This window comes from Conger conger, chromosome 7, assembly GCF_963514075.1.
Source record: "Conger conger chromosome 7, fConCon1.1, whole genome shotgun sequence".
Taxonomy (NCBI): domain Eukaryota; kingdom Metazoa; phylum Chordata; class Actinopteri; order Anguilliformes; family Congridae; genus Conger; species Conger conger.
The window spans coordinates 22,694,933-22,719,382 of record NC_083766.1 but is presented as its reverse complement, the minus strand read 5'-3'; the positions used below and the strand labels follow the sequence as shown (position 1 = coordinate 22,719,382).

The 24,450-nt window shown below is 43.9% G+C and overlaps 1 protein-coding gene across 3 annotated transcripts in view; it reads right to left on the bottom strand.

The window, feature by feature from the left end:
• The window catches only part of LOC133132295 (glutamate receptor 1-like), a 78,829-nt gene that overhangs the window by 42,340 nt on the left and 12,039 nt on the right, over nucleotides 1-24,450 (bottom strand). For all 3 annotated transcript variants that reach the window (XM_061247636.1, XM_061247638.1, XM_061247635.1), the window contains exons 3-7: nucleotides 22,634-22,873; nucleotides 12,090-12,274; nucleotides 9,044-9,097; nucleotides 3,051-3,209; nucleotides 1,142-1,309 (exon numbers count right to left, since the gene is read on the bottom strand). In XM_061247636.1, the coding sequence (XP_061103620.1) occupies nucleotides 1,142-1,309; nucleotides 3,051-3,209; nucleotides 9,044-9,097; nucleotides 12,090-12,274; nucleotides 22,634-22,873 (806 nt within the window). The remainder of the gene's footprint in view (nucleotides 1-1,141; nucleotides 1,310-3,050; nucleotides 3,210-9,043; nucleotides 9,098-12,089; nucleotides 12,275-22,633; nucleotides 22,874-24,450) is intronic.

Below are 24,450 nucleotides of genomic sequence, written 5' to 3'. Positions count from 1 at the left end.
GGTGTGATGTCTCGGTCATTGGTGTGACGCCTCGGTCATTGGTGTTAAGTCTCGGTCATTGGTGTATCACCTCGGTCATTGGTGTGAAGTCTCGGTCATTGTTGTGAGATGTTATCGTGGCTACACTGGGGCATTGAACCACCAACCTTCTAGGTCCCAGTCAAGCACCTTAAACGCTAGGCTACAGGCCACCTCACATGCAGGTAAATATACTAGAGGTCGCTGGGTCCCAAAACATTTTCTTAATGGTCACCTTATTTCTTTATCAGGTCTTTTTGAGATATCATACCCTTGTTGACCTCTGTGCCAAAGGTCCCCGTTGAGAATGAAAATAAACAGTTAAATGACCCAACTTGTTCATGCCCTTCTCTGCCAGGTCATTAGTGTGACGTCTCGATCATTGGTGTGATGCCTCGGTCATTGGTGTGAAGTCTCGGTCATTAGTGTGACGCCTCGGTCATTGGTGTGATGCCTCGGTCATTAGTGTGACGCCTCGGTCATTAGTGTGACGCCTCGGTCTTTGTTGTGATGCCTCGGTCATTAGTGTGACGTCTCAGTCATTGGTGTGATGTCTCGGTCATTGGTGTGATGTCTCGGTCATGGGTGTGATGTCTCGGTCATTGGTGTGACGCCTCGGTCTTTGTTGTGATGCCTCGGTCATTAGTGTGACGTCTCGGTCATTGGTGTGATGTCTTGGTCATTGGTGTGACACCTCGGTCATTGGTGTGACACCTCGGTCATTGGTGTGAAGTCTTGGTCATTAGTGTGATGCCTCGGTCATTGGTGTGAAGTCTCGGTCATTAGTGTGACGCCTCGGTCCTTGGTGTGATGCCTCGGTCATTGGTGTGATGTCTCGGTCATTGGTGTGACGCCTCGGTCTTTGTTGTGATGCCTCGGTCATTAGTGTGACGTCTCGGTCATTGGTGTGATGTCTTGGTCATTGGTGTGACACCTCGGTCATTGGTGTTAAGTCTCGGTCATAGGTGTATCACCTCAGTCATTGGTGTGACTGTGAAGTCTCGGTCATTGTTGTGATGCCTCGGTCATTGGTGTGATGCCTCGGTCATTGTTGTGATGTCTCAGTCATTGTTGTCATGTCTCGGCCATTGTTGTGATGCCTTGGTCATTGGTGTGATGGTACCTGCTGCAGGGCTCTCTGAATGTCGATTCCCTGGCCCCATGGCGCCGGGGGGTTGGCCAGACAGTCACCAGCGTTCCCTCGCCGCGAAATATCGATCCTCTGTTTGCGGAGGTTCTGAAAGGCGGCCGCCATCACACTCACACCGTCATATGTGAGGGCACCCGTGTACTAAAGAAAACCAAGCACAATAATTACCAAAAAACCTGGCAGATGTCAAAAGAAAGTCTGAGTCTTTCCACTTGAAACCAGCAATGGCTAGAGGCCTACAAAAAGTTACCTTAAAAACTTTTCTTTACCTTTTACCGTTAAACGGGTCATTCATTTGAACTTGTTAAACAATACCATCAAAAATGCAGCATTATCTTATACCCACATATTATTTGAACACATGGATAAATCTACTCTTAGTTCTCCATGCCTGACTATCAGTAAAACATAATGGCATAAATATCCATCCTGCATATTGAAGCCCTGACAAGCTTGAAATTAACTCAATATAGAGTTTAGCCTATTCCTAAAAAATATTCAATGATTTTACTACTGCCTTAGTAAAGGCAATTTGAACATTGCCTTATTTACAAAAAGACTATATTAAATATTAATAGAAAGCTCTGTGATTACTTGACAATGGATTTTTAAATACCTAGAATACTTGCTAATCAAAAAAGGAAAAATGTTGATTTTGTAATGACAAGTTTAAAGCTAAGCTTTCTTCCACAATTATTTAAAGGTAAATAAAGGGATACTACTGCGTATGGCCTGTCTGTGTCTCTAGCCAGTGTTGATGAATGAATTCCAGCGCATCTATTAGCCAATGACTTGCTGCTTAAAAGGCTTACACTGATTATCACAATCAAATACTTCTCTGTTCATTACAAAACATTATGCAATGTTCAGTGCAATGAGCTACTGCCACAACATAGTAGACTCTGCCCATTCTTAGGGGTTAATGTAGCACCAATATTACTAACATAAATCCTCTTTTATTTTGTGCAGTAAAACAGACATTTCTACATCGATATGTCTGCGATGCTATATGTGCGTACGGAGGGAACGCATAGAGGTTTTACCCAACATTAGTGGAGACATATCGACGTTATGCACGGATTGCTATTTTTGTTCTGGTACCAACATGCAAATGTCTCCTTGTCTGAGTCATTGTCCTGAAGCTCTCAACCAGCAGATCAGTTTAGCCCCGAATTGTTCTCTTGATGGGAAAATGAACCGCAAGCTTGCTTTCTGCTTTCTGGCACATTCCCAATGCTCTAAGGACACAGTAATGCGTTTTTCAGCAGTCACTTTAATTCACAGTGATTTACAGAGCTCACATTCCTCATATTACCCATTTACAGGGCTGGGTATACTGAAACGCCTTGCTCGAGTGTGCAACGTTAGCGCCCTGGTACTGACTGTGTGTTGAACCTGCTATACCTTTACATTACCCTTAGATAAGCCTGTTCTGTACACCACTGAATAAAATAACCTCCTAGTATACGCTCCTTTAGAAGATGCTACTTTACCCTCATCACGAAACAGACAGAAGCAGGAGTGTTTCTGCCCCCTGGCATCTCTTTTTTTAAAATACTGTGCATTTTCTTGAAATAAAACTGAGCTGCTTGTAATTTTGCTCTGTTCTTAGCAGTTGGCTATTTGAGTATTATTGCATTCCAACTGCACTACAGGCATTTGGCAAACACACTTACACAACTTTTTTTGTTGGCCTTGTTACATAGTGTTCATTATATACAGCTGGATATATATTGAAGCACTTCAGGTTAAGTATCTTCAAGGGTACAATGAAAGTGCCCTACAACCTTTAGTGTGCTATCCATTATACTCCACAGCTGCCTTCAGTATCAGTGTGAGCAGCTAAACAACTTTGCCCCCAACGGATGTGACCTCCAGATACCTTCAGTCGCTTCTTGGGGATTTTGAGGTCTTTGCTGTCGAAGTCCAGCCACTCCTGTATCGATCGGCTCACCACAGGGTCCGAGTAGTTCATCAGCTGGAAGCCAGTAACGTTCGCGCCGCCTTTTCTGAAGTCCGTCAGATCGATGTCGAGAAAGCCCTACGAGACGAAGAAATACAGTCGATAAACTGAAACAATTAAAAACATTAATCAATCACATTTCTCATATTGCCCATTTACAGGGCTGGATTTACTGAAACAGTTCAGGCTGGGTCCCATGTTCAAGTGTGTTCAAATGTATTTGATATGCTGCATTTAGTTTTATCGTCCCAAAAGAACAGGCCAGGCAATCTATTCCAGCTCCCAGAAATCAAATCCTCCTTGGCTTTCAAAGCGTAACAATTCGAAAAACAGACCGATGAAAACGAGACCACAGACTCCTACGAGGCTGAAAGTACAGACTTGTCACAGTGAAAGGAAAAGCCCCACAACGTATGACCGGGCATCTACAAGAAAGAACATGAAATATGCAGCATCCATAGAGCTCATCCTGCATTAACGCTGGGTCTCAATACAGTTACCGCGTCTCGAGCTGATATTGAATTCTGATTATGCAAGGCTGGCTGTGGCTGGCCGCCCAGCAGAATGGCACATAATCAGTCATCTTTTCCACAGATGGAGGAGGGAGGGAATCAATCAGCGAGGGTGGCCCTGTCTCATACTGCCAGCGCGATTCCTCCGCTCGGCGGAGTACCTGAAATTCGCCCGTGGCAAGGAGTGTACTCCGTTTGATGCTCTGACTGCTCGGCTCAGCTGGTCTGCCACAGAGAGAGAGGACATTTCGCCCCAGCTCCCTGGAACAGACTTTGCAGAGACGAGAAAGGGGCTTACAAATACAGTTGGGCTTTCTGAGGGGTGGGAAAAGGATAAAGATGAGATAAAACCCGGTCCAAAACAAAGAAAGAAAAAGATCCGAGACGCATCTCCACTCTGGATGAAAAGTCTCGATTATGCTCTCGCCAAGAGGACGGCGGCGGTGGTTTCTGCCCTTTTTGTCTTCAGTCAGGGGTAGCTACCCTCAAATTAGGAGAATACCAGCAGAGGATAGAGGAGGGTGTCTCAAAAGCACAAAGCACACAGCAAGGCAATGCGGGTCTCAAACAAGCCCAACAAAAGTCAAACACAGAGCACTCATTGCACACGTACTGCACAGCACAGTGCTGCCAGACTCAATAAGGAAAAATCTGGACAGCATAGCCATATAGCCAAGATTTAACTTTGAAATAAATAAAAAACATATCAGAAGAAATATATCTGGAGAACTGTGTTGATACAGTAATTACACCTCACCATGGTGAGGGCCTACATTCTCCAATGACTCAGGCAGATAAACCAAACCCATTGGAGGGAATACAACGAAACAATCATGCCTAAACCGGTCTAGTTCCTTTCATCTCATGATTCCACAGTGCAATGCATTGCACCACCTCAACCATCACCAAATAGCACCCACACCAAATAAACGGAGGTTTAGAGTGTATGAATTATTAAACCAACTAACCTAGGCCTTTTTTGGTGGAGAAGTTGAAAGAACCAAATTGGGAGATTTTACATGAGAGAGGTAATCCCCGATCTTACCAGTAAGCACTGTGGGATCTTCATTCATTCATTCATTCATTATCCTAACCCGCTTATCCTGAACAGGGTTGCAGGGGGGCTGGAGCCTATCCCAGCATACATTGGGCGAAAGGCAGGAATACACTCTGGACAGGTCGCCAGTCCATCGCAGGGCACACACACCATTCACTCACACACTCATACCTACAGGCAATTTAGACTCTCCAATCAGCCTAACCTGCATGGCTTTTGACTGTGGGAGGAAACTGAAGTACCCAGAGGAAACCCACGCAAACACGAGGAGAACATGCAAACTCCGAACAGAGAGGCCCCGGCCGACGGGGATTCAAACCCAGGACCTCCTTGCTGTGAGGTGGCAGTGCTACCCACTGCACCATCCGTGCCGCCACTGTGGGATCTTCAATTATATAATTAGGACCTCAGTTTAACATCTCATCTGAAGGATATCACCTCCTAGAGCACAGTGTCCCCATCACGCTCTGATCAAGGGTACAACAGAAACAGATTGTAACCTGTGACTAAGAGGTGAGGAGTCAGCACCATGATGTCATATCGCGTGATAGCAGATGCTAGCCAAGCAGTCAATGCTTATCGCTGTGACTGTGTTTGGTGAGTGCTTTACCACACCTCAGAGAAGCTCCAGAGATCGAACTTGCAGTGAAATGGGTCGATTAAAGAGAGCGGAGGCACTCAACATCGACGGCTACGCCTTCCCACCTGGCCTGGAGAAGTGTGAAGGCAGTCCAATCCCACAATGGGCAATAAAGGAATGTTAAGAGAATGAGACATATCCATATTAAAAAAAAACCCTTGCACAAGCAATTAATTTTCTTTATGTAACCTTTATTTAACCAGGAATACCCCATTGAGGGCAACCTGACATAAAACAGAAAGCTGCCTGCCAAGACAGACAATCAAGTTGAGCTACTACTACTACTACTGCTACGACTGCTAGTGCTATTACTTTTACTACTACGACTACTACTACCACTGCTACCGCTGCTGCTACTGCTACTGCTACTACTACGACTTCTACTACTACTACTACTACTACTACCACTGCTACCACTGCTGCTGCTGTTACTACTGCTACTACTACTATTACAACTGTAATAATAAGTCCAAAGATTTGCCATTAATTTACATTATTATTATTATTATTATTATTATTATTTATACAAACAAAATTAGTCTTCAGCTGCCCAAGTTACTCCAGTCAAATGTTCTGACGTATTGTCTTTTGCTATTGGATCTCATTTCTAAAGCACCAAGCAAAGCGAACAGAGAGAGATGGATTAAATAAAATCAAGTATTATTGAGGACACTTATCGGCATTTAGTGCAGTCAGCCTTGAACATTCTCCGGGATATCGTCAAGCTATCTGCCACAGACTTGACATGAATTCATTGAGATGAATGACGAAACATGCTATACGGAATCAAACACACTTTTTAAGGAAATATGCAATTCGATAAAACCGGAAATCTTAAACCTCTTTAAAGCCGGGATTCAATCAACAGTAGTCATTAACTTTGCATTACAAGCTTTACACACACATTTATTTAAATGAATAACTTTATCTGATTGCAAAATAAAAAATCCTGCTTTTAATTGTTTGCCAAATGAAAAACTCAGTAGGGTTGCCAGATTTACACAAATCTACAGATTGTTTCTTTTTTTTCTGGGGGGCTCTTTATCTCTTTCACTCATTCGCTCTCTCTTTCTTCCTAACCCTTTCTCTCACTCTCACACACACTCTCTCTCTGTGTTTCCTTTTCCCTTTTCCCTAATGTACCTGTTAAATCGTGTGTACACATTTCTCAGATGAGCAGACAGAATCCCGTGTCTCTTTTTATGATCTGTGCGCTGGTGAACCGGGAACGCGGCAAGCTGAGAGCGTAACCATGGAAACCAGTCTTCGCACGCTCACAAAGAAGGAAGAGAAAAACGCGGAGGCAAAGAGATAGCTGACTGAGCCGCATATCGCACCTCCAGTCAAACGCGACCGTCTCCACGGGGCTAAGCAAACGCGGGTCAGCGACGCGGCTCTCAATTTGCAATTCAAAACGCACGTCAAAATAAATTAATAAATAATGTCGTTCTCTTTGTCTGTTTGGGAGCGTAAACTTTGAAATCTCTGCCTCCTGCGCTTCGAGGCTGTGAACAAGGTTGCGGTGGCTGGTCAGGCGTGAGTTCCCCTCCCAGATTTGACTGCTACGAGAGATTTATCATCGAGTACAACGTAAAACCTTTGGGTAGAAGGAGCCGAGCCGGCTTCAAAACGAGACCCGGCGGTGTTAACCGTGGCTTGTGGGAGCTCTTCATCACTGTTACTTACTTTCTTTGGTAAGCTTTACAGCATTAACCGAGATCTTCCTTTGATCACAGGAGGACAGCAGTGATTCGCATGGAGCATTTGGCTACAGCTCAAAACTGCTGGAAAACGATAATAGAAACCATTGAATAGGACGCTCCTTGCTAAATAACAGAGATTTCGTAGATCCCGTCGCTTAATGAATATTCACAACAACCTGACCAATTAGGACACTTTCTCAATGTCTCCTTAAGTATAAATACTGAGAGAGGCAGAATCTTCAAGTGACGGGAACACAGATAAGGGCGCGTCTGGGCCATTAATCAAGTAGAATATCCCCTTCACCGTCCTTCCAAGTTTAAATGGGGTTAAGGCAGACTGTAATGTATCAACTTATTGGGCCAAGAAGCAAACTACTGCACCATTTAATCACACTGCGCTATTTTACTGTTGGCCTGGCACCAATATACAGTGAGGTCCTTAGGTATTTGGACGGTGACACATTTTAAAGGACTCATTTCTACACAGTGAACTCAATATGAATGTACATAGTCTCAAATTATGTGTGGCAATGTGTCTTACTAATATTTACATAAATATGGTTTGGCCAAACAAGTCTGGTGTCTCCTGATGTTTTTGATCAGTGTGAGTGAAAATGTGCAAAATAAATTAATGGTAAATTGACTGCATACAATTAATGCCTCTCATTCACTCATTCACACACACACATACATGCCAATGGTGAAAGGCTGCTATGCAAGGCACCAATCAGCTCTCTCTCTCATTGGGAGCAGTTGGGGTTTAGGTGTCTTGCTCAGGGACACTTGGACACACCCAGGGCAGGGGATCGAACTGGCAACCCTCTGACTTCTGAGTTAATGTAAAAAAATAACTGCTAAATAAGTGAACCCTCTCTGTTGATACCAAACAACTAGCTACCTTTCCTGTAAACTGAATTATTAAGTAGTTAATTACCTGCAATGGTAATGGCCATTTAATTATTTACCAGCTGGCTACTTAGCAAACATGTTTAAATGTAATTCTGTCAAGGGCTTTCCACTTGCTTACTTATTCAGCTTCGTTTATGCAAAACACCAGTGATAATTTCAGAGATGGTTTTCTCTCCGAAATCTATCAAGAGACAAATTGTGATGGCAAAGCAAATCTTCAAGATTTTAATTTATGTCCTGCTTATTCTCATGATTATGCTTAGAAAGCGTCAGAATATTGGATTGTTGTAATATGAGATAGAATAAAATGGGAGGGGGATATTCATTAAAAAGTTGAAGGTTCTCTTTGGAAGAGGGGCAAGCACAGTGATTAATCAGAGAGGCAGAAGTTCCAAAGCTCTCCCTTATATTACAATGTCTCTATTAGAACAGCATATCCATATGGAAAAAGAAAATGAGCCCCAGAGTGACTGAACTCCACAGAGACACCATGACAGAACGGATGAGCTGGAACATGTGTGGGGCCTGCTAATCATATTTTAAATATGGATATCACATTCTAATACATGGATTTTAATGGATAGCGTTCAACTGATACAGTTGTCAGCCATGAACATTTTTTCCGTGTTTTAATTTGATTAAACGTCTTCTGAGACCATAGATTTCTGCCTTAAAAAGTATAGGCAGCAGCATATCACCTGGTGGTTAATTTGCTTGACTGGGACCCAGAAGGTTGGTGGTTAAACCCCAGTGTAGCCACAATAAGGTCCATGCTGCAAGACCTTTGTCCCCACATTGTTCCGGGGGTGGGGGGGTTGGCCCCTGTCTAGTCAAACAGTAAGTTGCTTTGGATGAAAGCGTCGGCTGAATAACTGTAATAGTGTGTGTGTTGTTAATATAGACCTTCTGAATGTTCTCCCACCATTAAAGACAGCACTCTTCCCATCCTCCACATTCCCTTTCAGATCTGTGGAATGTCTGATTGTACAATGGTAAAAAAAAAAAAAACATGTTTTTGTTCATATGCGATTCATGGCTTTCTCATTGCCTTTTGAAAGCAGTGTGTAAACAGAAGGAATTGTTTGCCTTACCAGATTGGCTAGTATGTAATGATTGTTTTTCAGGTTCCTCCCTTGGGACGCAATCTGGAAAAGAGACGTGAAGACAGGTGGTAAATTGCATTTGCCTCATTGTTGCAATGGTCCATTTCATTATAGAAAGAAGCTAATACTTCTCTCAATTCGACTCACTTAATCACAACCATTACTGACAGTGTGTCTCTCAAACTGCTAAGCCACGTTACCAGTACAGATAGCATTCCACTCTTCATGACTGACGTGCAGAACTAATTAATTTCTCTCTCTGTCTTTCCTTCCTTCACAGTTTGCCACAGCTGTGTAGACACACTATGCTGAGTGATCTTATAAACAAACCCAAACACACACTGCACTTTCCTCTGAAGAAACAGTGTTGATTTGGTCCAAACAACTAGTAGTTCACAGATAGCAAACATTAATTCATTCATTCATTCATTATCCTAACCCACTTATCCTGAACAGGGTCACATGGGGGCCTGGAGCCCATCCCAGCACACATTGGGCAAAAGGCAGGAACACACCCTGGACAGGTCACCAGTCCATCGCAGGGCACACACACCATTCACCCACACACTATCCAGACTCTCCAATCAGCCTAACCTGCATGTCTTTGGACTGTGGGAGGAAACCAAAGTACCCGGAGGAAACCCACGCAGACGCGGGGAGAACATGCAAACCCCACACAGAGAGGCCCCGGCCGACAGGGATTTGAACCCAGGACCTCCTTGCTGTGAGGCGGCAGTGCTACCCACTGCACCATCCGTGCCGCCCAGATAGCAAACACCGACATGCAATTATTTAAAGTGTATGCATTACTGTATTATAATTATTATTCAATAGCTACACTATTACATTATTATAATTGTGACACATCTTTGAAAAAAAAAAGATATTTGTTAAACACCTTTGTAAAACGTGTTTCCCTGAGTAGTTGCTTCAGTTATATTTTAATCAAAGAACATTTTATAATGTATATTTAAAAGTTGTCAATTTAATGGGACTATATACCACAGCCCTGCTGTGAAATCCAGCAATGATCTGCTTGAATTTATCAGCTACCAGCTGTTTCAGAACCTAGCTTGAGCTGGTCAAACCATGTTGAGCATGCAAGTGGTCTGAACTGGTCCACCAGCTACCAGCTGCTTACCACCTAGCTTGAGCCGTTTTTTCAACAGGGAGTAGCTGAGAAGTCACACAGAAGTCCTGATTCTGTGTCACTGAAAAGCACTTTTAGATGATGTTTTACACAACTTAGAAAAACATGATATAAGTGCAACCTTATTATAAATGCAGCATTGTTACGATGTACTGTACAGAAACACTGTACGCATAAGCACAGCGAGGTTAAATCGGACCTCCGCTCCTCTATGTACGCACACAGAGAATTTCAGGCACGTACCGAGTGCATTTTAACAGCGAGAGAAAGCCAGGGCCCGCTCATGAAAATGTTCCTTTATATTCTAGCAGCGCGTCGGCAGAATGAAGCAGTAACGCGGCGTAGCCCGACAGACAAAGGCTGGAAGGCTTGAAGGATGACCAATGTTTCCCTCGGAAGCCCCGGCGAGCACAAACTGCACGATTACAGAGGGCACGACGCGGCTGTGAATAAAAACAGCGCTCAAACTCAGATGGCATAATCCCTCTGAGACCGGGGTCAGGCCGGGCCAGCGTTTGTTTCGCGCGAGGCACGTTCGTCCCCCCAGCCCCGCGCCCTCTGTCTGCGCTGGCGCACTCGGGGCGACGAGGGGTGCAGCGGACAAGGATGTTTGTTTTTAACGGTGACCCCGACGAGAAGTCTGTCCCGATGGCGAACCTCAGGGCGGGCGACAACAAACAAACGGAGAATAAAAATGAACCGAGTGGAACTGAACAGCCAGTCCAAGGACTTTCAACCGAGACGGGCCCACGCATCGCTTTGTGCTGTCTGCGCGTTATTGAAATTGTTCGCTCGCTTCAATGTGGTTTTCACAAGAGGTCCAAGTGGTTCACACTACATTCTTACATAACATTGTTTCTGCTTATAGAATTAGCAAAAATGAGATTGAACAAATATGTGGGATAATTTTATTGTGACAGCTAAGTGATTAATGATGTCTCTTACACTATAAAGATTCCCTGTCCTCTGCTTGATCTCATTCTCATTCCCTCTCTCTCTCTCCCGCCTACCTTCTCTCTCTCTCTCTCTCTCTCTCTCTCTCTCTCTCTCTCTCTTTCTCTCGCCTGAATTGCAGGTGCTGCAGTCACAAAAACTGCAACATTATTAAATGTGGCACAAAGAACAGATGTGGATAATTATGACAACATATGCTAAACACAGACACACTGTATTAGGGAACAGGAACCATGGTCACATCAACAGGGGCAGACGGACATTTTAGAGGATAGTTAAATGATTGCAATTCTCTCATGCTCAAATCACATTATAGTGATGAAAAACTCGCTACAACCGCCACCTATGTGTAGCGCCCACCTGGGTGAAGCTTGGCAGCCATTTTGCGCCAGAACACTCAACAAACATCAGCCAAGGTGGAGAGGGAGAGAACAATAATTTTGGCAATTCAATCGGAATGATTACAGGGTGTGGCAGGTGTCGGTGGCTATCACTGCACTGGGGCATTGGTGTTTATATGACCAGAGAGAAGATCAATTACTTAAACTGTAACAGTGTACATGCTATATGTTTCCAACAGGGTGTGTGTGTGTGTGACACCTGCTGAAAAAAGCTCAAGCTAGGTTTTTAAATAGTTGGTAGACCAGTTCAGACCAGCTCTATACTTAACATGGTTTGGCCAGCTCAAACTAGGTTTTGAAACAGCTGGTAATGGGGTGACCAGTTCAGACCAGCTCCAGACTCAACATGTTTTGACCAGCTCAAGCCAGGTTTTGAAACAGCTGAAAGCTGGTTGACCAGTCCAGATCAGCTCAATATTCAACATGCTCAAGTTTTGCCTTTAAACAGCTGGTAGCTGGTAATTCCAAGCTGGTCATTGCTGGACTTAACATCAGAGACTATAAATACACAGCACGGGTCCGTATGTACCGATTTGAGGATGGTGGTGAGTCTCTCGAGCTCGCAGTCGATGATGATCTTTCCCTCTTTCTTCTTGTCCAGCTCCAGGAAGAATTTCAGGAGCGCCGCTTCCGTCAGCGTCTCCAGATTGACGGAGGTAACCAGCCAGGTCTTCTCAGCTGCCGCGTCCAGCACTCTCTGCATCACTGTCAGTCCTGCCCAATCGCCGGGAGCGAGGGGCCAACGGCGAGGAGACAGGGAGAGAGATTGAAAACAGGTGAGACGAGACAGGGGGACCCGTGTGGGTCAAAGCTTTAGTGTGACAGTGAAAGGCACCGGGTAAACGGTAGATTTTCAACCCAGCCTGTACGCTGTTCCTGTTCCATATAGAACTAAATCACTGAATAAGAACACCCTACCCTGTAAAAAGGTTACTGAATGAATGAACCTCTATGTAAGGTTTTGGATGACATAGGTATGGTAAGGCTGGACACTGTATATTGGACTCTAAATCTGGAGTTGGGAATTCTGGTCCTAGAGGGCCAGTGTATGCAGGTTTTTGCTTCCACCAATTACCCTGGCTAAATGAGCTATGTAACCGGATGACTACGCCAACACTGGTTAGATTAGATCACAGAAAAAACATTTTGTACAGGGGCACGAAAACAGTCTTAATTCGCCATTCCTGTGGTTAGCTAATAAATGTAGATTAAATGTCAGATGGTGTACAATCTAGAGGTAAATAAGTCATTAAGGCCAGAGGTTGGCATGAAAACCAAAAAATAGACACGGCCATCATTGTCCACTGCTGCTCTAAATAGACACACATCTGTAATCTGCAGTACAGGATGAGGGGAAATTAGCTCCACGGGACTGACAGTGGATGATTGGGAGGAGAGAAGGCGAGACCACAGCAGGTAGTGGAGACCAGACAGGAACCGTTTAGAACTGCTGGTTTTCCAACCTCCCTTTACCTGAGAGTCAGGTGTGAAGACAGTCTGGCCAATCAGTGGCACTAATTACCCAGTAGGAAAGAAAACCAGACCTGGATTTGAATTTGAGGACCAGAGTTCATGATCCCTGGTTTAGCACCTTTTCTTTACCGAGATGGCAGGTAATCAGCCATCTCAGGAAAAAACCTCATCCATAAGATATTCATCACCATGTTGATTCGAACAAACTATTACAGCTTCCTTTAAAAATATAAATAATGAATTATTATGAGGCGCACAACTCAAACTGGAGGGGAAAAGCAGTTTTGAAGGCTGTAAAAACCTATTACTTCTTACACTAATGCGCAGACTTGAAGGGGAAACCGTAGATAAATTCCTCTAACGTACATAAGCACTAGAGGCTCTTTCAATGCCGGATTGATTCCTTAATGTTCGTTTTGAATATCAAAACCTCCACACTTGAAAGTGATGTCAGGTGATTAAAGAGATGGTGGGCCTTTGTGTTGAACGTTCTTGAAGGTGAGCCTCTCTCCTCTTGCGTGGCAGCCTGCAGCCTAGTGGCTAAGGCACATGACTGGGGGAATGTACCTTGCTTAGTCTAATGAAGTTGTTTTGGACAAAAGCATAAACTAAATAACAGATTATTATTTTTGTTACCACATTCACTCTTTCAACATGAACACTGAAAAAAAATACAAATAAATAAAAAAAACAAGCACCATGACAGGTTTAAATGAATTTTGTTCCCATGCTGCCGGTTGTTTTTTTTTTATGCTTGTTAATTTTAAATACCTGTTGTTCATCAGGAGCGGTTTAGCTTGGCAAATTCAGCCAGTGTAGAGGACCTAATCTTTGATTTGTCCTGTCTTTCACACAATCGCATCACTGCCAGACGTTAAGCAATAAAGATCTTGCACAAATAAAAGAAGAAAAGAAAATTAAACAACAGGTTAAACCTCTGGGTGCGTTCTCCAAACTGCTTTTGTATCGTCAGCTGTTGTTTTAATTTCATTTTCTCCAAATTTCTGCTGGCAAGCAAAGTTAAACACACATTATTTATCAGCAGAAGGAAGACAGAGTGTGGCTGAGGTGGTTAGGGATCTGGAGCTGTAACAAGTGGGTTGTTGGTTCAAGTCCAGGGTCTGACTCAGCGCTTCTACCTTTGAGCGCGGCACTTAACCTGGATCTCTCCGGTAACTGCACAGCTGTGCGGCGGATGGAAGATGTAATATACGCTACGCCTTGTACAGATCTTCTGAAAAGAGGGCAAAAGGGCAAATTTCCAGCATATTAAAAGTGGAGTATATAATAATATATGACAAGATATAAAAAAGGCAGGAAATGTAAGCCCATTAATGAATGTGCTCAGAGATTAGAGCACACAGTATAGATAAGGTGTGATGACATCATCATCTGTCCCCTGATATGCCATTTTAATAATAATTTCAGAACAGCCTTTTATCTATATTCCATGCATTCAGACTACTGCACAAGAGCATAGTGATATGAACTGAGGTAATACTACTACTTCTACTACTACTACTTATTATTATTATTATTATTATTATTATTATTATCATAATAATCATAATAATAACAATTATATTATACAGTATGTTTTAAATTGATGAGGGGAAGAAACAAAACCTGAGCCTGGAATTCACACTCCAGGACCATGAGTGTCGCCTCAGCAACCAGTGGCTCATTCCAAAGGTTTATTTTCGTCCTTCACTGTCTCCCCGTTCCTTCGATGGCCTCGATTCAGGTCCACCATCTTTAAGGACTTTCCAACCCATCACAAATGCGCCTTAAAGGACATTACTGTGGGAGCAAGGAGCTAGGAGGCTTCCAAAGGAAACAAAAGCGCACCCTTTGCCGAAGTAGTTTTCAGAATGTTTGATTCATAAATAATTCCCCTCTCCCTATCTGCCATGTGTAGAACTGATATGCCAAAGTGATGCTTGAAGGAACATGGACATTCCATTTGCCCATTTGCCTTGATTCCTTTGTCCTTGTTTCCTGTCCTCGCTTCCTTTCCTTGCCTCCTCTGATGGGTGGAGGTAGGAGTGAGGAAAGAAGGTGAAGAAAGGAAGCAAGGGGGTAAAGATAAGCACGTTTAGATTGCATCCTTGGCTCACCTGGCCCTCTTTAGGAATCCCATTTCTTTCATCTTGGGTTCGAAGAGTAATATTATAGGTGTAGGCGAGCTGTGTTTGATATTTACCAATGTTTACAATAAAAACTGTTATTTCTACTATTTATTGAGTATAAATTAGCCTTCTTTGCTTTCTCTGTAATACTGAACTTTAGTATTCTGGAGACTAATGCTGCATTCACATGGATCACAGTAGATGGTAGAAGGCAAACCGGATGTCATTATAGCGCACAAGAGCACAGCGGTAAAATGTGATTAGGATGGCAAAGACCTCAGACGATCACTAAGGCAGATGGCACTTGCCATTGAAGTTTAAAATAATCAATATTTTTAACGTTATATCCAACAGAGATTCTGAGCCAGAAGTGACACAGCACAACACAACAGAACAACACAAAATGGACAATGGACTAAAGATAAAGAGCTATATCAAACGCAATCCTCCTTTTCCTATCCATGTTGGAAACTGTCTGTATTATAGGACAATTACCGCGCAACATCACCATAGCAACGTACAGTATATTTTATTCACTGTCATGCCGTCTTGCCTTTTTTCCACAAACCGTACCAAAAGCACTGTCCTGCCGTCTACAGTCTACCGTGGTCCATGTGAATGCGACATCACACTGCTGTTCTCCACTTGTGTACGTTTCTCTGAATAAGACCATCTGGTGAGTGATTGCAATGTAATGTCACTTCCAGCCATGATCATTACCAGCAGAACCAATTAGGCTGTCTTCAGCAGAACAGTGAAAGAAAAGGGACAGAGAAAAGGCCGTCAGTCAGAGCAACTATTTCAGCACACAATGAAAATGTACTTACATGCATATAGCAGACTCTCTTCCAGTGCGACTTACAATAGCATTTTTCACATAGCATCCGTTTATACAGCTAGATACATACTGAAGCAGTTCAGGTTGAATATGTTACTTACAGTTACAATGGCAGTGTACTAGCTGGGAATTGAACCAGCAACATTTTCCAGGTAAGTTCCAAGCCGGAGGGTTCATAAAGGAATCGCAGTTCTATAGCTGCATATCAAAGTGAAGGAATTTGAACCACGGTACTTTTCCAGAATTCTTCACTGCACCCATGAAATATTACTATCAAACATCTACACATCAACTCCCATTCTCACTCTCTGTCAGGCGGGTCGATAAAGCCTCATTTCAAGCACAGCAAAGCTCTCCATTCTCACCTGGATTTGTATTTAATTGTCACTTATGTGATATGTGATTGTGGCTTTTCTTATATGACCAGGCAGGGGAATGTAGCACCAGGGTACGATTCCTGACAAGACCGAAAATGTGCGAAATTTGATAAGCATACCATCAAAAAATATAGATTCTTTTTCACAGTCCCCGGTTAGAAAAACATATAAATGGACAGTTAAGACTCACAGAGGAGCTGTATTACTTCACAAGCCTTTGTTATCGGCCTCTGACAAAAGGTGAGGTTTAGACGACTGCTATGGGCAGACCGGAGGCTTTGAGCAGTGCCGCTAGTGTGGCTTGCTACAGGTGTCTCAGAAATAGGCAGCAGGCAAGGTCTTTGCTGACAAAGACAACAAGCAATTACGGGCTAATTACCCATCAGCCCCCACTCCGCAGACCTCCGCAGGCCGATGTTTGAAGGCCTCCCAGGCTTTGGGAGACGGCAGGGATATCTGACAGCAGTCAAAACAGGAGAGCAGCAAATTACCTCCCAGGGTAGAGAAGCAAGCCGAATCTGAACTCGAACTTCAAAGACGGCACTGCGGAGTTGTGGTCCTCGAAGCGATGCTGTTAAAGTACAAGCAAGCTCTGTGATCTACACCTACTGACAAAGCCTCAGCTGCAAGCTGTACGCCTGTACGCCTCACTGAAACACCCCTCGCCCCAGCCTGGAAATCCCCAGAAACAACACCCTGTGCACGGCACTGCAGAACCCAGGACAGCACTGAGGGTGCGAGGTTTGAACAAATTTATGAGCGATTCCAGGCCAGGGACTCTGAAAGTTATTGCTCGATTAGTCCACAATTATCTCCTTATTAGTTATAACATCTCACTGCACTCGTGGCTCAGTGACAGAGCTTGTTAACTATTTGTCACAGGAGTTATTATGTTGCCATGAATTATTGGCTGGCCGTCATGTTATGGATTGCTGCTCTCCCACTTTTATGATTTACGTTGGAAACATTAATCCATGCTATGCATTCATTACAATGATTGTCACGGTGAAATACGCATAATTTGAGCCTGCATGATTTTCATTAGAGACATTAAGCAGAGAGGAAGGTGTGAAAATCCCGCACAGCTTCGATCGGAGAAGTTAGCGGCGAGGCTAAGCCTGGCCTTGTTTTTATTCCCAAAAAGAAGGCTTTCGCGCATCCTGGAGCGATGACTCAGAGAGTCTTACATCACCGTTCCTCAATAGCGTTCCTCCAGAAGGAACACAAGGCCCCGTTCCAAAGGGGGAGAGAAAATAAAATGGCAATTAGAACCAAAAGGAAATGGGCGTTATAAATATACATGTTGATCTTTTCCCTGTCCTGATTTACATATGCATGAACAATGCGCGTCATTCGGCCCAGAATATTTTGGGAAATTCAAGCAGAAGGTTTTGGAGGGAGCTCAGCTTGATGAGAGAGAGAGAGAGAGAGAGAGAGAGAGAGAGAGGGGTGGGGGGGGGGGAGAAATCCTCCTACACTGTAAAAATACTTAATTTCTAAAAGAGCAATACTGAATAAAATCCTAATGCCCCTCCACCATGAAATAGTGTTCAGTGTTAAATGGACTCTCACACAGTGGTTGTAATTGGACTCATATGTACTCTGTTAGAATTGAATTAGCACCGTTTACTGTGTGTCAGCAGACTGAGCCATAGCAATATTCCACAGCCTGAAAAAAAAACACTGGGAAGGTTTTGTAGACAGCAATGCAGCCCACCTCTCACACCAACACATAACAACACTGTCTGAGTTAGTCTGATCAATATTACCGTTGCCAGCCACTTCTTATCGTGATCTTAATTCTTGTTAATGAGTTGTGTGATTTGATTTCCAGCCTCTTCCAGTCTTTCACATGATGCACATATATAATCACGATTATGATTTTACTCTGATATAGTACTGCATGAGGCAACTGCTACGTATATATTTTCTGGAAACAAAACAAAAAATCATATGAATTGTTTTAGCATTTTTATTTATTTATTTACTTATGTCTGCATATACTGTAGTTATTTATGTATATACTACTATTTAAGATTCTTTGAACATGCAAATATTTGCATCAATTGTACATAATAGTTGAATTAATAATGTGCAGTTTGTTTACAGAGGGACTCCAAATGTAGCTTTTTAGCATGTTTAATCATTACGTTAAGCACACCATCATAAATCTGCATCATTAATGAACTAAAAGGGCAGATTCACCATATGACGCAAAACAGAGGGGACGTAAGGTCGCTTGTTTGAAATAGCGGTTTCTTAAAATGACTAGTTACTTCTTAATAACTTTGATAAAACGAAGTGCAGCATCTGTCATTTAATTTGATTTAAATACATTAAATGTGAAACTAAATATCACAACCCACATAAATTCCAACACAGGGCCGCGCCACAACTGAGAAATTAAGGTTATAGACTGCGTTCATCAACTCTAGAGTTTCCTCAGGGACAGGCCCTGACACAAATCTGATCAGTGCAGAACTGTAGATTGTCAAGAAGGGAGATTCAGAGGCCACTTTAGCCATTAAGGAGACACTGTAACACGGACATACTCACAAAGCTCATATTTTTCACACACAATCCATTTATACAACCGGCTGCTTTACTGAAGCAATTCTGGTTTAGCGCTTCGCTTGAGGGCATATGGGCCGAGCCCACCTGGGAATTGAACCCGCAGCTCCTAACTCCTTACAAGCGCAGCTGCCCTCGCCATTGTGCTACATTACTGCCCGCAAGCAGACAGTGCCAGACAAACAGCCTTCATAAACAAGAGGCCCGCGGAATCTGGCAGCAGCAGCTAAATGATTGGCTAAGTGAGCAGAGCAGAGGAGCCGACGAAAGTCCTGTAATTTTAAAGATTGGAGAAGGTTCTAAATGTAACCTCGATGAGGACTTTCAGACTGATGTGCACCTCCTCATTATCAGAAGTAAAGGTACGAAAAGTGCCTAAAAGGTACAAAGGCTTGTCGCTGGGGCGGTACCCGATAGATACTTAAAATTGTACAGCCAGCAATATATTTCATCATGCCATTCATGTAGCAGCAACTAAATGCATCAAAGCATGCAGACATGGGAAAGTGGAATGATTGTTGGTGCCAGACAGGGTGGTTTGAGTATCTCAGAAATTGCTGATCTCCTGGGATTTACATGCACAATAGTTGCCAGAGTTTGCAGACAATGCTACAAAAAATGAAAAAACATATAGTGAGCAGCAGTTCTGCAGGATGGAATCCAAGCCTTTGCGTATTCAAACAAGCCACAGAGCCCATTTCAGTATACAAAAATATTACTGTTTGTGAAAGTTCATTATTTACCTTCAGTTATACGATACGCTGTGGAGCAGATTTTAGTGAGCTTTGGGAAATGAGAGAAACGCAGCCAGTTCACTTCATGGATTTCTCATGACTAAATCGGATCGCTTTGGGGAGATGAGGGAACCCAGGGGAACAGGAACCCCCCATGCCTTGCTAATACACGTGCGGCATGCAGGGAGCTTCTGGTCCCATGTGGGCAAAGGACTGTCATTAACTCCAGTGACTGGGGGCAACACGCTGGAGCTCCCAGAGAGATAGGATGAGGAGTGGGAATCAGCTTAGTGCTAGCTCAGTGTTCCTCACTCCTGGTCTTGGAGGGCCGCAGGGTGTGCTGGTTTGTGTTTTTGACCTAATATCAGCAACCAATTCAGACCCGAGAAACCAGGTGAGGTGAGATAACTGTGTAATTAACTGCTTTCATTGATCAATTAAGTGCTGAGTAACAACGAAAGCCAGCACACCCTGCGGCTCTCCAGGACCAGGAGTGAGGAGCACTCTGCTAGCTATACCGACTCGACACAGTGTGTTCCACAATAAAGCAATAAATGAAGACAAGTGAGGCCCTGTGCCATTAAAAGCATGGAAGTAGCGTATTGTAAAATATTAATGATCTTTGTTGGGCATTCATTTGAAGTAAGAGGGGTACAAACAAGAGCTAAGTTATGTGGGAACAGACACAGGGGGAAAGAAGAAAGTAAAGAAACAGTGAAGCACTAATGTAGGTACAGTACATATGAGCTTCACTGGAAAGTATGTGTGTATATGGTATACTTTATTAGGTAGACTTGTACACCAGCTTGTTAATGCAAATATTTAATCAGCCAATCATGTTGCAGCAACTAAATGCATAAAAGCATGCAGATGTGGTCAAGAGGTCCAGCTGTTTTTCAGACCAAATGTTAGAATGGGGATGACATTTGAACACACATCACATCAAACCTCTAAGTGAATAGGCCACAGCAGCAGAAGACTTAAAAAGTCTAAAAGAAATTTATAATAAATACCTAATAAAGTGCTCACTGAGTGTATATTGCAGAGGAAAGCCTTCTGTTCTGTGAATGATTAATGTACTTTCCTCTCCATAGACACAAAGCTTCTATGCAAAAGAGCAAAAGAGCAGGAATAACTCCATTTCATAGAGTGACGGGGAGCAAAGTAGCTTGGGCAATGTGAGAAACACACACTGCCCAGAGTCTGGCACCGAGATTCGCCCTGCCCCTGTCCTGAGCTACAGCCTCTTATGGTCACAACTGAGCAACACTAGCTGGATAACAAGCAATGGTGTATGCGGAGAGAGAGATAGAGAGGAGAGAGAGAGGGGGAAGAGAGAGAAGGATGAAGGGAGAGAGAAGGTGGGAGGGAGAGAGAGGGGGGAAAGAGAGAGAGAAGGATGGAGGGAGAGAGAAAGAAGGTAGGCGGGAGAGAGCAGGAATGAGAGAGAGGAGGGAGGAAGAGAAAGGAGAGAGAGAGAAAAGGAGGGCAGGGATGTATAGAGAGAGAATGAGGGAGAAAGAGAGAGAGGAGTGAGCGAAAAGGAGAGGGAGAGAAAGAGAGAGAGGAGGGAGGGAGCGGGAATGAGAGAGAGAAGGATGAAGGGAGAGAGGGCAGGGGAGAGAGGTGGAGAGAGAGAAGGGGGGTTATAGAGAGACTCTTGAACCCTCCTGCTGAACAGCTGATGTTGGATTCTGGACTGAAGTGTCGTGAGTTTTAATCCTCACTCTGCTACTTCTATCACGTCCTTCAGCAATAAAAGTGATCTACGTCAAACGCTTCATTTCACAAGTGTGTCTGCATAAACGAGTTAGAAATTGTGCAAAAAATAAAATTTAATTATGCATTTCCCCGTGTACCGTAAGTGCCTCTGCTAACCAAATAAACGGCACTGAACAATATCGGGAGGTGATGCTCTACACCCTCAGTAGAATGTGCTCCACAGAGGAGCCCTATCCAGATCGAGGGCTCTTCATCAGGCAAAATGGTGAAATCTGGCAGCTTTCACCATATTCACATCTACTGTACAGGGCTCCATAAAGAACTAAAAAGGGTTCCCAGAGGACAATAACCCTTTTTTTTCCTGAGAGTGTACGTTGCCATTTTAATAGCAAGCCCAAACGCTGATATCAAAACCTCTCTGAGCCGCTGAAAAGCAAATGGCTTCTCCAGTGCATTAAAAATAACCGCGGGGGACTGTAATTATGTGTCCAGCTGTACAGAGCGAGTGATTACGGCTTCGGAGGCATACTCTCCGCAGACCCACCCATTCATTTCTGTCCCCTGTAGGTGGACACCCGTCTCTGGTCTTAATCTCAAGAACCATCTATCATAGTCTGCTGAAACCCGCGGTCATAATAAGAAAACATTTTCACCGAAACACGTTTTTTGTCGTCCAGGCTCCTTACAATGTATAAAAAAAACCCTTCTTTCTGGAAGGTATGGGCACATCACAGGGGTGAGCTAATGACTTTGACATCCCGGTATACGCACCAGGTGGTCCAGCCAGACGTATAAAAACTGAAGGCGTGTCTTTACCGCTGTATCCATCACTCATCAGACAGCTCAGAAGGTTTATCCACCACAGACAGGAAGCATGTCACTCAGAGATGATATCCCACCGCCCACCTCCACTGCCACTGCACGTCGACAGCGGCATTATGGGAAGGCTACAACTCATTGGCTATAAACACGCTCATGTGCATACACATGCAAACACAAACTTTAACACAAACGCACACACAGACACACACATACACACACGCACATGTGCATGAATGGACACACCGAGATATGCAATCACGCACAAATGCACACACACACACACAGGCACAGACGCACCCACACACCCAGCACACTCGCACTCACACACATGCACACACGCACACACACACATTATCCTTTGGCCACAATGTTAAAATAGCAAAGATATGAAGATAAGCATGTCTTACCAGAGTCAGTACTGTACAAGTACACAAACTTGTTCCACTTGTAGTGATCGATGACGTTGACCAGAGCGTCCTGGAGGTCTGGCCGAAGCTGGATCACAAACTGATTGGACGTTTCGATGGGGAAGCTGGGCGTGACGAAGCACACGTGCAGCGCCCCGCAGAATGACATCAGCATGTTCACCGTCGTCTTGTCGTACAGTCCAATTATGGCGTACACTCCTTTGGAGAATTGCGAGCAAACTGCGAACAGAAATGTCAAAACAAACAGTCAATATTCTTTTTTATAGGTGAAGCCATGAAGGGAAGAAATATACCTAGTTTTTTTTTCCCTTTTTGGATCTCCCTGTTGTATTCGTAAGCCTGTCACATCGTTTCAGCCTCCTTGTGATTTGGGAGAGCACAGACAAAAATTTCCCCTCCTCTGAAGCGTATTCTACCAACCGTGGCTTCATGACATTTGCTTTATAATTATTATTTCTTCCCCAGAAAATTTGTTCTTTTGCCATACAGGAAAGAAACACCACGTACAAAGTAAGGATACGGTAAAAAAGCCGAAAGACAGGGTCATGTGACTGCTTTAGGCCTCAGTGTGTCACATCAGCCCAAAAATCACAGGTTCCAAAATGGCCGACAGACAGATCTTGGCTGCACAGCCGTAGAGGTAGTCAGAGAGCATCAGACTGAGTCCCAAACGGCCGGGCTGACACTCCGGCCTTTTCTAACGGTGCGTGTGAGCCGTTCTAACAGCGCGCGAGTCTGCGTACGCACCAACCGCCCCGGTTAACGAGGTCAGGGGCCCCCGTGCGGGAGTTTAAAACGGCTTATCTCGGATTTCTGTCTCAATTTCTCACATGAATAAAACAACTTAGAGGGATATGGAAAGTGTCTCCCGCAAATTATTCCTTTTTTTTTTATAGAGAGCGTGCGCTCCGGATTAGCTGGCCGCTGATGGGGCGATATGTATTTAGTATTCCCTTGTTAAAACGGGTCTTCGGCGCCGCTCATGAATAAACATGGCAGCCACGGCCGGAGAGAGCTCAAACGAGCCGAGGTAATTTCTACACGTGTCAAAGAGGGTCGGGAGCGCTACGGAGGCAGGGTTGAGCTGGGAGGGCTGGGCCGCGGGAGGGTTACTCCGCGGGAACGGGGGAGAACTGAAAGAGAGCTCCAGGAGGGAGAGAGCATAATCAATGCTTCCGGAGAGCTCCTTTGAAATTCCCGAGCCAGCAGGCCCTCTTTCCAAACAGCGCTGTTTCCTATGAGCTCTCTCCTCAATCGCCGCCCGAAAAGGTCACTCTTTCTTTTTTTTCATTTTCAGCATTGGCCCCTTGTGTTTGTCACATCTCTGCAGGTTTATCGACTAGCTTTAGGCTTTATGTTTCGGCATCCATTTTGAGCACAACAGCCCAGTCTCTCTCGGTGTGAATCGCTGACCGGAGTGAAGACCCAGGACTGGGAATGCCATTGCCTAATCACAATGACAGAATTCTTAAACTGGGACTGCCATCATCCAATCGCAATGACAGAATTCTTAAACTGGGACTTACATCATCGAATTGCAATGACAGAATTCTTAAAGTGGGACTGCCATCATCCAATTAAAACGACAGAATTCTTAAACTGGGACTGCTATCGTCCAATCACAATGACAGAATTTTTAAGGAACGCCAATCTAAAGGGTGCAGAGACTGGAGAGAAAATGGCTAAAACTTGACAGATTTTTCTAACACATAATTATTATTCTTTTCTTCTTTTTCATGATTTTAATTTTGTGATTATGATTTGCTATCTCAAATGTTATTCTCATTTCCCAATTT